General features: G+C 56.2%; 6 protein-coding genes across 6 annotated transcripts; 3 read left to right on the forward strand and 3 right to left on the reverse strand.

Annotated features, from left to right (window-relative positions):
• Positions 1–536: 536 nt before the first annotated feature.
• Positions 537–1512, forward strand: WHR41_06137 (uncharacterized protein; the record flags this gene model as incomplete). The annotated part of the gene is made up of 2 exons (XM_069374742.1): positions 537–1003; positions 1053–1512. The coding sequence occupies 2 exons, from the start codon at positions 537–539 to the stop codon at positions 1510–1512; spliced, it is 927 nt and encodes a 308-aa protein (XP_069228066.1).
• A 323-nt stretch (positions 1513–1835) lies between these two features.
• On the reverse strand, positions 1836–3155 carry WHR41_06138 (uncharacterized protein; the record flags this gene model as incomplete). The annotated part of the gene is made up of 1 exon (XM_069374743.1): positions 1836–3155. One exon carries the CDS (start codon positions 3153–3155, stop codon positions 1836–1838), a length of 1320 nt encoding a protein of 439 aa, XP_069228071.1.
• Positions 3156–3479: 324 nt separating this feature from the next.
• Positions 3480–5725, forward strand: WHR41_06139 (uncharacterized protein). Its single transcript, XM_069374744.1, has 2 exons — positions 3480–4151; positions 4200–5725. The coding sequence occupies exons 1-2, from the start codon at positions 3916–3918 to the stop codon at positions 5575–5577; spliced, it is 1614 nt and encodes a 537-aa protein (XP_069228072.1). The 5' UTR covers positions 3480–3915; the 3' UTR covers positions 5578–5725.
• On the reverse strand, positions 5630–8226 carry WHR41_06140 (uncharacterized protein). Its single transcript, XM_069374745.1, has 2 exons — positions 7511–8226; positions 5630–7459 (listed from the first exon to the last, which is right to left on the reverse strand). The coding sequence occupies exons 1-2, from the start codon at positions 7644–7646 to the stop codon at positions 5814–5816; spliced, it is 1782 nt and encodes a 593-aa protein (XP_069228139.1). The 5' UTR covers positions 7647–8226; the 3' UTR covers positions 5630–5813.
• A 1150-nt stretch (positions 8227–9376) lies between these two features.
• Positions 9377–13649, forward strand: WHR41_06141 (uncharacterized protein). The gene is made up of 5 exons (XM_069374746.1): positions 9377–10083; positions 10193–11271; positions 11333–11465; positions 11522–12601; positions 12655–13649. The coding sequence occupies exons 1-5, from the start codon at positions 9419–9421 to the stop codon at positions 13397–13399; spliced, it is 3702 nt and encodes a 1233-aa protein (XP_069228138.1). The 5' UTR covers positions 9377–9418; the 3' UTR covers positions 13400–13649.
• A 778-nt stretch (positions 13650–14427) lies between these two features.
• Positions 14428–16058, reverse strand: WHR41_06142 (uncharacterized protein). The gene is made up of 3 exons (XM_069374747.1): positions 15650–16058; positions 15555–15590; positions 14428–15269 (listed from the first exon to the last, which is right to left on the reverse strand). The coding sequence occupies exons 1-3, from the start codon at positions 15708–15710 to the stop codon at positions 14722–14724; spliced, it is 645 nt and encodes a 214-aa protein (XP_069228141.1). The 5' UTR covers positions 15711–16058; the 3' UTR covers positions 14428–14721.
• Positions 16059–17028: the final 970 nt, after the last annotated feature.

Here is a 17028-nt window from a genome sequence, read left to right on the forward strand (position 1 = left end):
GCATGAGCATGCATAAACACATATCCTAAAAACATGACGGCGACAAAGCGTAACACCTTGAAATTGGTCGTGGCCAGTACACCGCGTTACGTGATTGTATGGAGCATTGTTACCTATATCCCATTCCAATCTATACACATTACGAGACAATCTCTCAATCCAGACGCAGCGATCTGTAGAATACACAGCAGCCTCAAACTGAAGCACGAGTGCAAAGCTCGGTGGAGAGAAATGGTGGTAGCATACAGACATCATTTTAGGGTGTGGTCTCGAGTCATGGCAGCTGAGATTGGTATCCAATGCCTCGGGATCTAGTAGCGTCATTTCTGCTACAGTTGTACTACCTAGGTAGCACCAACACCAACACCAACATCTTGATGTTGGCAGAATTTGATGCTTTCCAAGTGCACATCAACGGAATGATATAGCAACATGGCCCTTCGAGGACAACTTTGTGCGATCTTGATATCCTTTCCGCGTGCGAACAAAGGCGACCTTGACATCTTCACACCCAACAGCTGCATAAGCATCCAACAATGCGCATGGGCAGCCTCATGGATTGGATGACTGGACGTGACGGCTCAGCGAAGCCACCTCGCCGCACAAGACGAACAGACTTTCTCTGGGAGCGTGAGGATATCATAGATCCGCCACTTCGCTCTCTCCCGCCAACACGCCCGCGCCGCTTGACTAACACGTCGCAATCACATGCCCAACTACAGTCTGGACTTATCGCCCGCTTACCACCAGAGATCCGTATTCTGATATGGGAGCATGTTGTCGGACCGGAAGATGCTAAAGACGTGTTGCACATCGAGGTCGGCGATGGGATTCTTCGGCAGAACCGATGCTACCAGCGGGACAGCACTGCATTGACATTCCAGCACGACTGCTGGTCGGCTATGTGGAGGGGGAAATACCGCGTAGGAGGCGGGAAGGGCATAGATGAGCCAGCCGAACACTACTATGCATTTCTTCCACTACTCTTTACGTGCAAGCTCATGTAAGATAATCACAGTCCAGGACATGAACAGCTGGCTGACTCGTGCAAGCTATACCGAGAGCGTAGGTCTGCTATACAGCAACAACACCTTTGACTTCCGCCGGTCCGCTACTGTTATCCGCTTGCCGCACGTCATGCTCCCACATCGCTTCCAGCAATTGAACCGTGTGCAATTCAGTACAGCTTTCTCCTGCTACGTATCGAGGCGAGAACTACCGCAAGGCCTTCCGGCGGACTTTTGGGAGCTCCCAGACGACCGCCGTTTGTGGGAAGAGGCCTGCCAGGTGCTTGCCTCCTTCAATCACCTGGGATATCTGCGAATCACGATCGAGATGATGTGTCGGCTCGAACAACACAAGCATCCCGTTGATGCTTCGCTCTTGCTCGAGATCTTGCTACCGTTGAAAGCTGTGAGTGCAAAGAGTTTCGTAGTCGAGATTCCCGAAGGCATTAGCTCTGTGCGTGAAAGGCTTGGGGAAGTGCCGTTTCGAATCATTAAGCGGCTTTAATTAGACAATCATAAACAAAGCTTTGAAATCCAGGTATGATCAACGCTACGTTTCTTAGACATAGAGCTTAGTTCTACTCTCTCTCGTAGGATGAAAAACTTGGCATAGGCTACGCCCCCCTCGATCACCCTCGGGCTATCGGGAATACATATTGAAACAGCATTATATCAGTCGGTCGAGCAGCCAACTGCCTTCAAGACCAGCGAAAAACGTATCGCTCGAACTTTTCGTTGATTCGTGGTCGTATGAACTAGTCTTGACATGAAACAAAACTCGACGTTGCGAGTTAAAGCTATTCCACCAAGCACACGCACGTGACATGCTCAGTTCCTTGCCTTCTCAGTCTCAGCGGCATCTTGGGGCGCCGGATGCGTCTCATTCTTCAGATTCACCAAACACGGCGCCCGGAACATCTCGCCACTATACGCGCCCCTGGCCGTCCCCGCCGCAATTACTATCCAGAGCAGAATGACCGCGACGCCAAAAATAGTCCCTAAAACCCGGAAGAGAAGCGATGGGAGCTCTTCGCCAATGAGGATCGTGCTGGTTGCATACACGCCCAAAGGAAAAGTAAACCCCCACCAGCCCATGTTGAAGGGTACTCCTTGTTCTCTGGCCGTTTTCCACAACGCGGCGAGCGCGAAGCAGAACCACAGGAGGCCCCAGCCCCACATTATTAGGGCAAGGAAGAAGCCGAGGATGTATGCTATCCTTCCCGCCATGGGGTCGAGCGTGCCAGTTATTGGGAAGATCTCTGCGGCTCTCAAGCCGAGGTTGAGGATCGTGAAGCCTCCGAAGCCGAGAGGTCCGAGGGGGAGGAAGGCGCTGACTATGACTTCTCGTGAGGGCATTTTATGCAGAGCCAGACGCTGATAGTAGATAGCGAGGACCGTGAAGGCCATGGGCGTGGCCATGCCCCAGAGAGCGTAGGATGTGATGACAACACCTAGCGCAATCTGTGGATTTGGAATCACTGAGGCAACTTCAGAGCCAGCGCCGGCTGCCACAATAGTCGCCGCAATGGGAAGCAACTGGGCTGCCGTGATGCTGTCGAGAGAGCGTTGGTAGGAGGCGGACATGAGCAGAATGGCCAAGCTCACAGTCACTGCAACGGCGACAACGGAGTCGAGTATCCAGAGTCCGAAAGCAACATACGCGGCGCCGTCTCCCCATGCTGGTACGCACACCGCAACCCACATTTCGATGAGGGTGGCAAAGCCCATGGGCACTGTACCTAGGAACAGGCTATTGTTGGGGTCTTGGATCATGACCGTCCAGATCTCGGGCCAGATGGTATATCTCAAGAAGGATATTCCGAATGCTAGCGAGAAGAGCGCAGTGTTCAAGACGAAGAAGACGATGCCCAGAATGCGAAGCCATTCTGCTTTCCATGGTATCGTCACAAAGATGTTGGCCACAATACCAGTCCCCATTGTCATCGCGAACCATGATGGAGAGAAGTTCCGGACAATGCGACGCCATCCTTCGTCGTTCTTTGAAGGCGCCGAGGGCTTCTGGGTTCGTGGCTTTGAGTGGTTTGAGCCGACGCTCTGCGAATCTCTCGCCGTGTCTGCATTATTACTAGGTGGTGTACGGTTTCGGAGCCGCTCCACTGCTGGAACACTAACTGCCGGATTGTTCATGTCGGCAAGCTAGCCAATATTCACTACTCTGATAAGTATCTGGTGCACAGCTTGACATGATCACCAGGCGGGATGTGGCGGAAAACCCTGAAAGAGAGTCTCTCGGGCGCCTCAGTGTGACCCTTCGCTTCAGGCGATCATAACATGCAGAGTATGAATGACATAAGCTTAGCCTGTCTTCCTGCAGGCCCGATGAGAGATGGAGGATGTCTTCAGTAGGCGCGCAGCTGTGGCCGTCAGGACGATGACGAGCGCCAATGCCGAGATCGGCACGCCGGAAAACCGCAGCCTTAAGTCCGAAGGTTTTGTATGAACCACGTTGCCAAACCGTCCGATCCTAACGCGGGTCGTATAACATGAATAATGCAAGGCCAAGGATGCCAACAGAGAGAGATTGAAATGTATCTCCACAGTTGCCTCTCCTGACAGCGCCGGTTTGTTGCTTGCACAGCCAGCATTCTCCACGGGGCAAGACGAACAGGCTCCACAAAGATCACCATGAAGACACCATGACCCCGCTCGCACTCCACTTCCCCCGTGAGATTTGGAAGCGGCATGAGGAGGCGGCTATTGTAGAAGACGCTGCTCCGCTGTCCGTTCTAGGGCTAGTCAATGGCATCGGAGGTACAAATCGTGTCGACATCGCTCACAGAGCGCTGTCGTTTCGGAGCAACTTATCATCATCTGTCGCACCCCAAGGCAGGTTGCGCATACTTAGGACCTACTTGCGTCCATTACACGAGAGGTCATTGCCGCCGGGATGGTGAGGAAACATGCTTTGATCAGCGCGATAGTTGGCTTGTCAACGTCGACTGGCGTTCTCGCCAGGTCATACAACGGCCAGGCTGCCTGCACGGCTGCCGCCATTAGCCAGCCTTCTTTGTTCGGAGCAGAGATCCAAAGCCTTACCGTGGAAGAAGTCCGCAACCGAACGGTCCCATCGAACGGCAATGCGTTCCCCTCAAACCTCACGGTCTCGTACTGCGGAGTCAACATGTAGGTCTTCGCCCAAACTGCCATTTTTCCTTACTGATCGAACGATAGCTCATACACCCACACTGGATGGAACGATCTAATTAATGTAGAAGTCTGGCTTCCTCTAGATACCTGGAATGGCCGATTCCAAGGCACAGGCGGCGGAGGCTGGCAAATGAGTTCCGGAGCTCCAGCTCTCGCATCGGCTGTCGACGAGGGCTACTCGGCAGCACGCACGGATGGTGGCCATCCAGATGCGACCGCCAGTGTAGCATCAGCGTCAAATTGGGCTCTCCTGAGTCCAGGTAACATCAACTTCCCCCTTCTACAGGACTTCGCGGCAGTAGCGCTGTCGGACATGGCCATTCTCGGCAAATCCATCACAAAGAGCTACTACGGCCAGAAGCCGGAGTACTCGTATTGGACTGGATGCTCGACAGGCGGGAGGCAAGGAATGATGCTGGCTCAGCGGTATCCAGATCTGTATGATGGTATCTTAGCGAAGGCCCCGGCGATCAACTGGGATTCCTTCGTTGTCACGGAGTACTGGCCTCAGCTGGTGATGAACACGCTCGGAGCCTACCCGCCACCCTGCGAAATCGAGGCTTTCACGCAGGCCGCCGTTGCTGCTTGCGATGAACTCGATGGACTCAAGGATGGCGTCATTTCCGATGCTAATGCTTGCGCGTTCGACCCCTACTCGATTGTCGGGAAGAGCTTTTCTTGCAACGGCACAGACGAAAGTATCTTCACCCGAGAAGGCGCAGCCGTCGTCGAAGCCGCTTGGGTCGGACCTGTCGACGCCTCTGGGAAGAAAGAATGGTACGGCCTTAACAAAGATGCGTCTCTCGCAGGCATCGCAAACACAGTAGTCGCCGCGGCCAATTTCAGTGCACGCGGGGCACCTTTTGCCATCTCTGCCGAGTACATCAAATACTTCCTCACCCGAGACCCAGCCCTCGACCTCAGAAACATCACGGGAGAAGACTTTTTCCGCCTCCTCCAACACTCCCGGAACCAATTCTCCAGCATCATCGGCACCGCCGACCCCGACCTGAGCCTCTTCAAATCCCACGGCGGCAAGATCATCACCTGGCACGGCCTCGCCGACGAGCTCATCTTCCCCAACGGCACCGAAGACTACTACAAGCGGGTCATGGCCCAAGTCGCCGACGTGCAAGACTTCTACCGCATCTTCGAAGCTCCTGGAGTCGGCCATTGCAGCGGAGGAGCGGGCCCGCAGCCGAGGGACGATCTGAAGGCTTTGGTCGAATGGGTTGAGAATGGCGTTGCGCCGGATACTTTGCCTGTGGTGAATACGACGCTTAATGGTGCAGAGCCGGGGCCTGGAGAGGAGTTGCCGAGGCGCAAGATTTGCGCCTGGCCGAAGAAGCAGAGGTATAATGGGGGAGATCCGCTGGTGGCGGATAGCTTTGATTGCGTTTAGTGCGTGATGAGAGGGGTTTTAGAGTCGAGTCACTTGGCCGATGATTGGGTAGTTCGTGGGGATTGATTGTGACTGAATTTATCGATACAGAAAGACTTATGCAAAGTGCTAGGTTCAAACAACAAACAACAAAGTACTCATACTCAAACCGCTGCAGAGCGTCGATGCATCATTGATCGGGTGATTATGAACAACCCGCTCAATGGTCCGATTTGCTGGATCTTGCTATGCCACTCTCACCATCGTTCGAATTCTTCGAAAGATTGGTCTGTTTCGGACGTCCGAGCATCATTTACACCGGGCGGTTTTGCGGGCAAGGTGCTCATCAACCGCTCACAGCGCTCTCGCCATTCTCTCAGATCAGGGGAACCTCTCGATTTGGCCAACTGAGCACTGACAGTGTTGCTCACGAAGTCTAGTCCATCTTTGTGTTCAGGTTGGCGGCCCATCACCGGCTCGAACCGCGCTTTCCATTCGCTCGTGCGAACCAGAATTAGCCCATAGTCCCACTCAGCATCGATCAGCTTTCCCCTAAGTTCCATTCTTTCTCGGTCTCGTGCAGATTGGCGGCTCAAAAATTGTTCACGGCGCTCTTTTTCTGTGACCGAGGAAGGGGCACTGAATGCTTTGAACTCAGCATCGGTCAAATCCTCTGGAAGATCAGCTTCGTCGGACGTCTGAGCGTGCTCAATGCCGCCCAGAGTCGCAGGACGGCCGCTGGCCGGAACCTCGTTGACAGTAACCTTCGCCTTCGCCCGTTCGAGCAGCTTGAGCCACTCCCAATCAGAGAAGCCGGCACGCTGCGTCGTGAAGTGCCAATCCCAAGCAGCCTGCTTGACGACCGTGGAGACCTTGTTGTACGGCACGAGGCTGGGCCTCACCCAATGGTCGTTGCGATATTTGTAGGCGTCAACGACATCCTCGAACGTGCACTGATGGTGCAGGGCCCACTGTTGGCGAGAAGGAAACGGGAGCGCACGCATGGCACACAGGCCCTCGATCTCCTCGTGAGCTTTGCGCGCTTCTTCGTGCAGCTCGCTACGCAGAGCGCGCACTTTCGCCGCCCTGGCCTCGTCGCCGAAGACGACCGCCAGGCGCTGCGCGGAGCGGATCAGCTGATCGACTCTCGGCAGCAGCAGACGACACGAGTGGCAAACGGCATTGCGCAGCGCCGTAACGGCGAAAACGGCACTCCGTACTTTGTCTGAAGGCCACTCGCACGTGTGGCCGTATTCGCGTCCGTACGGGAACCTGACTGGATCCCCAAAGACCCCATCCAACTCACCATGACCGAATTTGACTTCTCGTGGTCCTCCAAGCCAGTGGAACCGCTGTTTGAGCGGCCAGTGAATCCTGCCGGCGTTGAACAGGGCGTCCTGGGCTATGCGGAGCGCCGAATTCAGAAGGCGGCTCTGGACGCGATGGGGGATCGCGACTTGAGCCTCGGGGGTGTCGTGCCAGCCGTTTTCCTCGAGATGACTTACTATGTAATCTCCATTTGTTCCTGGCGCTGCGACGAATGCTTCCAGATGATCACAGGCCGAGCACTGAATGGTTATATTTCCGTCGAGCTCGGGCGAGCTCTCCTCCCGTGGCGGCTGCTGGTTCAGCTCCATGAGGGTCGTGCCTTCGCGCGTCCGGCGAAGCCCCCAAGGGTTACTGTGTTGGGAATAGACCTGCCTCTGCACCGATGCTAGAGTAGACTGCTGGTGATGCGGTAGCTCTGGGACTACGCCGACGCGCACCAACTTACCGTCTTCGTAAAAAGGGGAGCGATCATCTTCGTGCTCGTCCGAATTCGAACCCGACTTCTGCTCGGTCATCGTTGCGCTCTTGCTGCTAGAAGCCTGAGTCGGCATCATGTAAGAAGGAGTGCTAGTGGCTGGAGCAATCAGTTGAGGCTCTGATTTTGGTTTCGAGGGTGAGCACCTACCGTACGCGCTCTTGACCAAACGAGCAATTTCCGACTTGAGGCGATTGTTTTCATCGCGGAGTTCGTCGTTTTCAGTGGTCAGCCGCTTGATCTCATTTGCCTGGGAGAGCTCCCAACTTGGGATGATCTTCCCCATCTTGGTAGACGAATGGCTCGTGGAGACTGTAAGGGACTCTCCTTGCCTAGCCCGAAAGCGTCGAAAGACATCTTTTCAGCTGAGTATACGGGGGTCTAAAAAGGACCGCAAAGGTGAAGGGATAGTGAATGGTGACGTGCGAAACTTCGCTTTGTTGTTTGAGTGAATCGCTTTGTCCTGCTGTGAATGCTCGAAATTCTCAGTATAGCGAAAGTCAGTGACAGACCCTTTGTCTCAGTGCAGTCTGCCATCCGCTGTACATTCCCTACCCATTAGGCATCAGGGCCTGTGAAGGACATCACTATCTGCGGATCTGAGTCCGTTGATAGCGTGAAGGCTCGGAAGGATGCCGTCAGGAAGACGTATTGTTCGGTGCAAGTGCGCCTCCAGGGTAGTTACGTGTGTTGCTCTGACTCAAGTGGAGTCGATATCACATTCTCTGCGTGAGGCCTTTCAACGACCTAGCATGTCCGTCACAACGCTTTGACACAGTGGAATCCTCCGGCCTTGCGCGAGGTGGTTCCGCAGGCATCCCAGCTTCGAACCCTGCGAAGTCTGTCTGCAGTACTCATGCACACGACTGTTTGCGGCTCCGCAAGTCAGACGCTTATCACGGCAGTTGTGCAAACATGCAAATGTATTGGCGGGCAATGGCGGCGGCGGAGTTTCCCCCGAAGAGAACCCACGTGCGAGGATTTGCCACAGCGAGACTCCAAGTAGCACGAAAAACAATCCTCGTCCAGCCCAAGGACCCACAGAGACCATTGGAACGGCCGAGCCAGCGCTAGCGCCGGATAAAGCAGCTTCGTCAGTGAGCCGAGCGAAGCGGAGGAAGCCGTTACGAGGATAGCTCAGGACAGAGACTGGACGGAATTCGGAGACTTGCGAGCGGTGGTGCGGCAGTGCCCTGTTGGAGAAAGACCCGAGGGCACCGTGCGGAGATAGACGATGGCTAGCGTTGGAGCACATGGCCTCGTTCGTGGTGTGTCGCCACGCATGACGCACATTGCCAGGTCTCCAACGACCAGACTCCGTGACCAGACGCTTCGAGACCACCTGTCCGATACGTGCAGTGTCTGAGGCCACGCCAGCAAAGACAGGGAATCGTGATACTTCCCGAAGGAGAGATGGGGAAATGAACAAGCAACCCGTGGCACCCTGCATGCGCGCCATGGCGTCCCCACGGGTCCATAATGGTGACACGGCAATGACACGATGGCGCGCCGAGCCGGCCGACTCACGTGGTGTGGAGTGAGGACGCGGCGGTGGCGTCTTGAAAACGGTGAGAAGGTTGCGCGCAGGGTGTGTCGTGGGCGCACACAGGACGCTGGTTCGCGTTCAGAAGTACAAAGACGGCCGGGCCGGAGATGTCGCGAGGCACGCAGATCTGATGTGCCTGGGCCTGGCATGATGTAGTCGTGTAATGCGCATGCTCGCATGGGTAGGCAGGTAGGGCTGGGCGCGAGCAATTCGAGGGCCCGCTTGCTGCCGAGGGAGCCACTGGAGCTACGGCGCACCGGAATCGCGATCCCGACCAGGATCACAGCCTTCTGCTCCAATCGACAACGTCTGTGAACCGGCCGTCTGGTATCGCTTGCGAAATTCCCTGCCGGCCAAAGATGCCGCCACGCCACCGCCCGTGGCTGCTGCAGCATCATGTTGTGGCCCCTCGCCGCCACCTCCGCCGTCAGGCTCGCCCTCGCACTCTAACATCAAACTCTGTGAATGCGCCTGTGCCTTGATTCCTCTCCATAGCACGTGAGCCGCCTCCCATGGCGCCTGGCCTCTCGCCTCAGGCGCGTCTGTCGCTGGAGGAGCGCGAGGTTCACCGGATCTACCAGCCATGGCTCTCCTCCCACGGCTCCTCTCTCAACGTCGCCAGCCATGTCGAAAGCCTGGCACAGGACTACCTCCATGAACAAGGCTACCAGCCCAGGTCCTCTCGCGACAAGGCCCTTACCGCCTTTGCTCAGATTATAGCCCTGCGCCTCGACGTCAAACGCTGCATGATCTCTCTCATCGATAGCACCAAACAGTACATTCTCGCCGAGGCCACACGATCTGTCTCCATCGCCAGCAGCCGCGCCGCCGAGGACGATGAGCTATGGCTTGGAAGCACTATTCTTTCTCGCCCGGACGCTTTGTGCGAGCACAGCATGATCAACACTTGCACAGCAGTCGATGACAACGGCCAAACTCTGACCGCCAAGGGACTTATTATTTCGGACTGCAGACTGGACGAGCGCTTCAAAGATCGACCTTACGTGGTATCGGAACCTGGCGTGCGTTTCTATGCTGGTGTGCCCATCTATTCGCGAAATGGCTACATGATCGGAGTTTGTGCCGTCTCAGACGTGACGCCTCGAGCGTCCTTGAAAGTCGAAGAGCTCAGACTTCTGCAAGAAACTTCACAGTCTGTCATTGAGCATCTGGAATGGTAAGTCGCTCACTAATCCCTCTTATCGTGCACCTGGCGGTCAAGTGCCGCACCTGCTTCCATTTCATCAACCCGAACAGGCTCGCATTCTCAGCTGACATTGGTATAGGGCGAGAGACAGAGTGGATCGCTTCAAGGGCGAGCGCATCGTCCGAGGCATGGCATCCTTCATCGAAGGCTGCGCCTCGATACGCGATGAGCCTGGTACCACGGAGGCCACCCTCACTAAAGCCGCGCCCAAAGCAGCACGCGTTTCCAATGATCAAACCCATCCCCCGCAGAGGCCACCCTTAGTATCTAGAAATTCTGGGCGTCGCCAATCATCAAGGCAGCAGAGCACCGTCAACGCGAAGCTGAGAGCAAGTCAAGACGTGCCTGCGAGCAAAGCTGAAAAGGGCGACAGCATGTCGCGTATGTTCGCCCGAGCGGCGGAGATCTTGCGCCAGTCAACTCTCGCAGACGGCGCTGTCATCTTTGGCGCCACCGCAACTTCGGGACGGGCATCTCACATGAGCGCGCCATTCACCACGGATTCGTCACAAGGTTCTGCAAGCGTATCTGAGTCGTCCAACACATCGCCTTCAGGAGACGCCGCCTCGACGACTGGCTCGGATTCCGAACGCTGGGAAACAAACACCTCCGACTCAGATAGCACACCAACCGCAAGGCCTTGCAAGATCCTCGCATTCTCTATTGCCGATGATCAGGCCCGCGCCGATGTCGAGAATGGCTCAGCGTTGACTCTGGGCACGCTGGAGAAGTACTTTTCTTTGTTCCCCAAAGGCAAAACCTTCTCTTTCACCGAGCAAGGCTCAGGAGTTTCCTCCGAGGACGACTCCGGTGCCAGTGACAGAGAAAACATGCGCCAGCCAGAGAAGGAAGGAGATGGGGAGAGCACCGTCAGGGCTCGCATTCGTAAGAGGCGAATGGACCACAAGGAGCTGCTCAAGAAAATCCCGGGCGCTAAAACGGTGGTTTTCATCCCGCTCTACGACCACTCCGAGGAACGTCTCATGGCTGGCTGTTTTCTATGGACTTCTGTCACGGGCCGGATGATGAGCCTGGATGCGGATTTGTCGTACCTGCGTGCTTTCGCCAACTGCATCATCAGCGAAGTGGTCCGCGTGAATATGCAGCGCAATGAGGCTGCTAAAACGACTTTTATCGCTTCGATGAGCCATGAGCTTCGTAAGTGCCTGTGCTCGAATCTTGGTTTACCTGGATGTAATAGCTGACAGTCCACGAATAGGATCACCGCTTCATGGAATTCTAGGTGCCGCTGAGTTCTTATCGGACACTGCCTCTGACGCATATCAATCTGGCTTGATCACCTCTATTGTGACTTGCGGACGAACACTCCTAGACACCTTGAACCACGTGCTGTATGTGTGCTTCCCATCGGTAGAGTTATTCTAGGTTGCTGCTAACACCTTTGCAGGGATTACAGCAAGATCAACAAACTCGGTCGAGCTCAAATGAGACGCCACGCCAAGCAGAACAAACTGGTCAATCTAGCTTCCGACAGTTCACTGGAAAGCCTCAGTATGACCGGAGATATCGATCTGGGCATCCTGGTCGAAGAAGTCGCAGAAGCCGTCTCGGCTGGCCACGCCTTCAAGAAGCTTCCAATCGCTGGTTCGGTCGGACAGACTGGAGCACAGACCGGCGGCTCTCCCAAAGGCGACGGCTCCACCGGTCCTCCGGCTCAAGGCGAAGTATCTCTCTTGCTAGACGTCAGTCCAAGGCGCTCTTGGAACATCAGAACGCAACCTGGAGCTTTGCGGAGAATCATCATGAACCTCCTTGGAAACGCTCTGAAATATACCTCGCATGGATTCGTGGCGGTATCGCTGAGAGCCCAGGAGGTCCCGAACAGCTCGAAAATTAATGCAATCATCCGCGTCACAGACTCCGGCAAGGGAATGTCCGAGCAGTTCCAGCAGGACCGCATGTTTGTGCCATTCAGCCAGGAGGATCCATTCCAGCCCGGCACGGGTCTTGGCCTGAGCATTGTCAAGTCGATCGTGGACTCATTAGGAGGCACTATGGAGGTCAAATCTCAGCAAGGGGTTGGAACTGAAATCGACGTGCACCTCAGCTTGACCCCGGCTGCCGAGAGCATTTCGAATTCCCCCGAGGACGAAATATGTCTGCTTGGCGAAAAAACTCACGGCCGGCACCTGGTGTTGCTGGATCCTGACCCTCCCCGCGCAGCAACACACCACATCGCTCGCCTTGAAGAGACGATCTACGAGACATGCAAGAGTTGGTTTGGCATGCGCGTTTCTAGATCGCAATATATGAACCGCGACGACGCAGACATATACATATACAGCGAGCCGCCTCCACTGAACGAGTTGATTGAACGCAATCGCCGTGCGCTGAAAGACTCCTGGCCTGGCCGGAGAAGGCCCATTATCATCATCTACATGTCGGCCGAAGAGGCGATATCCATTTCCCGGGATCAGCAGAAGACGCTAAACGAGCTGGGTTCAATCGTGGAGGTCATTCCTCAACCGTAAGTTACTTGTCACTCCCTCTTTCAGGATCTCAACATGCTAACTTCCACAGATGCGGCCCCCGCAAACTGGCAAAAGTGATCAACATCTGTCTCAGAAGAGCCGAAGAGGCCCAAGACGACGCCTACTGCGGCGGCGAGGACTCCACGCCATCCACAACCATCCCCACGCCCGCCACGACCACGCCCGCCACCAACACACCCGCCGACCTCCCCACGCCTCCCCCTTCCGACCCCGTTTCAAGCGAACCCACCGACCTCGTAAAAAGCATGAGCGCCGCGGTCTCCTACCCCTCGCCCCCACCCTTCGACCCCACCACCCCTCCCCTCCAATCCCTCGACTCCCACCTCGACCCCGCCGCGCGCGCCAGCCTGCACGTCCTGCTCGTCGACGACAACAAGATCAACCGCCAACTCCTCGTGATGTTCATGAAAAAGCACAAGTTCTCCTACTCCGAGGCCGAGAACGGGCAGGAAGCGCTGGACGCTTACAAGGCCTCGTGCCTGCCGGGCCCGCACAGCGACAGCCCGGGCAGGCGGTTCGATTTCGTCCTGATGGACATTTCCATGCCGGTCATGGATGGCATGGAGAGCACGCGCAGGATCCGCGAGTTCGAGAAGGAGAACGGGCTCGGCAGGGCGCATGTTATTGCGCTGACGGGCTTGGCGAGCGCGCAGGCGCAGCAGGAGGCGGAGGTCGCGGGGATTGATGTCTTTTTGCCGAAGCCGGTCAAGTTTGGGGAGTTGAAGAAGCTGTTGACGGCAGGGGCGCAGAAGGGGGCGGGTGGGGAGAAGTGAGCGCGGTTTTTGACCTTTTCCTTTTTCTTTCTTTTCTTTTTGTTCGGGATGGGTTTTGGTCTGGTGCATGGGATATTCTGGGCTTGGGATTTTGGACTTTTGTTTTTATGCACGACTTGAGGATCACGCACACGTACACGAGAGGGAATGCGTATGGATACCCGAGACCTTCTACACTTCTACAAACACCACTTTACAGGAGCGATTGATGACGTAGAGCAATACAGTCATTCGACATGCATTTCAAATATCTGAGGTTTTCTGGCTCTCGAGCACAACACTGATGTCGCATTTCACGAACAGCACTAAATAAGAGCCCGCCACGCTGAACCCAGCAACGGCCACTAAACCACCGCCATACTCCCCTCGCACCTTTACATACCGCAACCAGATCGATATCGAATCGACGTGCCCGGACAGCTACACCGTGCATGCTGATACTCCACCAATCGATCAGCTCAGATACGCCGGCGCTTGGCCCCTTCGTCGGTCATCACAACCATCTCCACAAGCGCAGCACCCTCACACGCCTGCCTGCCCTCCCTCCACGTGCCATCTTCTCCCGCGCGCGCCTGACCTCCTCGATATTCCATGCAACAAAGAAACACCAGGGTCTTCATGGAATCGCGGCCACTGCGCGCGCGCGCAAGACGTTCGTCTTCCCAAGCTGCAAGTACGAGCTCGCGCGAATGCTGCCTGCCTATGGCGCGCGTGCGAGCGCGGGCGCGTAGCCTAGCCAGCGCGTCGTCGGTGTAGCGACTGTGCGCGGACTGAGGCTCGGCGCGGCGAAGGGCGGGGTGGGAGCGTTGACGCGGCGGGTGGCGGTGGACTAAGATTTGGTATGGATGCAGTGTGTATGGGGTTTTTGAAGACGCCGATGAGGGGGAGTCTGCAGGGAGACGGTGCGGCGAGGCGGGAGGTTGGTGCGGCGCGTTTGTTGGGCGGGGTTGTGAGGGCTCGTGGGAGGTGAGGGTGGGCGGGAAGCATGGTCAGTTAAGGTGATACAGTGAGGTCAGCACAACACCAGGTGGGGTTAGAAGTTCATTACATTATGCAGCTGGAAAGAAAGCTACGAGAATACCAGCAAGCCAGCCCTCGCTTCAGTCCGACGCATGCATAGGAGTTTCAAGGAAAAAAAGGAAAAACGCCGGTGAGTCTCGCTCAGTCCGCTATCGTGAATTATGCATGTCGGGTATCCCGGTTAAACGCCTCGTCAATTCAATCATCCGTCATGAGCCATGACCATAGAAAGGGTCAGAGGGCTGTGCACGCAGTGACACAGAGTCGTGGCAGACAGTGTGTGTACGTGAGGGTGCTTCATCTTAGATGAGCAGTGCGCCAGCAGCAGCGGCAGCGGCGAAGCCTCCCATAGCAAGTGGGAGCTGCTTGAGACCCGCGGCATTAGTGGCTTCAGCCGGCGGGGCCTCGGTGGTCGTGGCTGAACTAGAGCCCGCCTCAGTGCTGGAAGCGGAGGAGTCGGTGGCAGACGGCTCCTCCGTGGTGGACGCGCCCTCAGACTCGGTTTCAGTGGCAGATTCAGTAGAGGTACCGGCAGTGGAGGCCGCGGTCTCAGTAGCGGAGGTGGCAGTCTCGCTACTAGCCGGGGTGGCAGTGGACTCGCCCAGGGAGGACTGAACAGAGCTGGCGTAGCTAGACGCGGCAGAAGAGTCGGTGATGGTGCTCGGAATGGAAACAGTGGAAGATCCGACAGAGGTGGCGGTGGTTTCACCGGTAGTCGGGGCCTCGTCAGTCTCGCTGGATTCCGGGGCGGAGGTAGCCGGGGAAGATTCGGCCGGGGCGGTGGTGACACCGCCGTAAGAGGTCGGGGAGGGAGTAGAAGCGCCCGGGACAACTGTGACCGGGGAGGTCTCTGCGGAGGTCTGTGAGTTTTGTCCTTCGCTTGGAGAGGCATCGGTGGGATTCGAAGGTGCAGCGGTCGGAGAGAATTGCTCGTTCGTGGGCATGTTTGTCAGGCCGTAGCTGGAGAAGAGTGCAGGGACGAAGGATAGTGATTCGAGTGAAGGATCGGTAGAATGTGCAGAGGAGAGGGCGGAGACGGCTTGATAATATGCAGAGGAGAGGATGGAGAGGGCATTGGTGGCATCTTGGCCATTGCTGGATTCTTGTCGGGCAGCAAGACGACGATGACACTCACCAGCACCACAGTTGGTCTCAGTGACGGTGACGGTCACTGCGAAGATGTTAGTTGAGGTTGTCTATGGAATTGATGGAGTGCGTGAGAGAGCTCACCAGTCTGACCGGCAACAAGTGCGACGAGCGCGGCGACGCCGAAGACGGCGGAGAAGCGCATGTTGATGATTGGTGGTGTTGATGAGTGTTGATGATGTCGTTGTTGATGGAGGTGGAGTGATGGGTGGTAGTGGTGAGGTCAGGTGGATGGGTCGGAGGTGGAGGTAGAGTGAAGTGTGGGTATGTTTTGGAATCGCGTGGAAGAGTCGCGTTGTTGGCTGGGAGGCCGAAAAGTATAAATGTTTCGACAAGAGGTGGTGGGAGGGAAGGCGCACGGGCCGCGCATGCAGGTCGCGCCTGCCAGCCACCTGCCTTGTTTCGTTTGCGCTGCAAGCACTGCATGTGCCTCGATGCATCCTCCGTGGCGCTGCCTGCACACCATCGCCCGTCGCACTGCATCAAAACCATACCCGGGTCGATGTTGCGCGACGAGCGTGCGTGACGTGTGCGCGCTGCCATCTTCCAATGATTTCTGGGAAGAACTCCTGCATCCATCCCGCACTCTTGCACCAGTAGCGCGCACAAGGCTCGCGTACAATCTACTCAGGGATAAGACATGGAGAAGAAGTTTTATTCATCGGCTATAACGATAAGTCGAAAAGTCATAGACAGCGCACATGGCCCTTTAGCGAGAGCGTAATATGGGACTACGCGCTTCTCCCCACAGCTCGGAGCACAGGTGAGGTTGGGGCAAGACAAAGAGTGGCTGGTGGGTGCCATTTGGCTCTGCAGCTAGCATCTAGCGCCCGCTGCCACGGCTCCTTCTCGCGTGCCGCCAGGGTGTCAAGCAAGGAACCAGGAACTGTGTATCTGCGCGAGCCGGCCTTGATTCGACAGCACATCACCGACTCGCTGTTCCCTTATCGTCATGTTGTCGCCGCAAACCAGGTGGCAATTTGCGCGTGCGCCCAGCGCAACAGCCGTTGGCGGCTGAAGCCATGGGCTAGCGAGTATTGCATGTGCTACTCGGTTGCTGATCTGTGACCCCTCGTCCGACGGCTACCAACATTCTCGACCGGGAGCATTGCGCGCAAGGAAGTGATGGCGCACAATGGAGCGCAGGGGCCGGCCAAAGCGGCCAACGGTCGTCCAGGGCATCCAAACGGCGGCGATGCGGAGGCTCAACGGCGGTTGTTGCCATGCTGGGCGAGGCATCATATCATGGCGCCCTCCAAATCTTCCGGACTGAAACGTAGAAGGTTCTAGGCGAAATGTAACTCTTGCAGGCTGGTCTGCACGATGCCGTCCGAGGTACAATTGTAGAGGCCAGGCCGCGCGTTCCTGTAAGTACAAGTGACGAAAATACAAAATACTAAGTGGAGGCGCTTAATTGAAGGGAGCATGGGATTATCAGCAGTTTTCCATTGTGTCATGACGCT

Source organism: Cladosporium halotolerans (genome assembly GCF_011745625.1).
Source record: "Cladosporium halotolerans strain TM138-S3 chromosome Unknown Sca22, whole genome shotgun sequence".
Lineage (NCBI taxonomy): Eukaryota > Fungi > Ascomycota > Dothideomycetes > Cladosporiales > Cladosporiaceae > Cladosporium > Cladosporium halotolerans.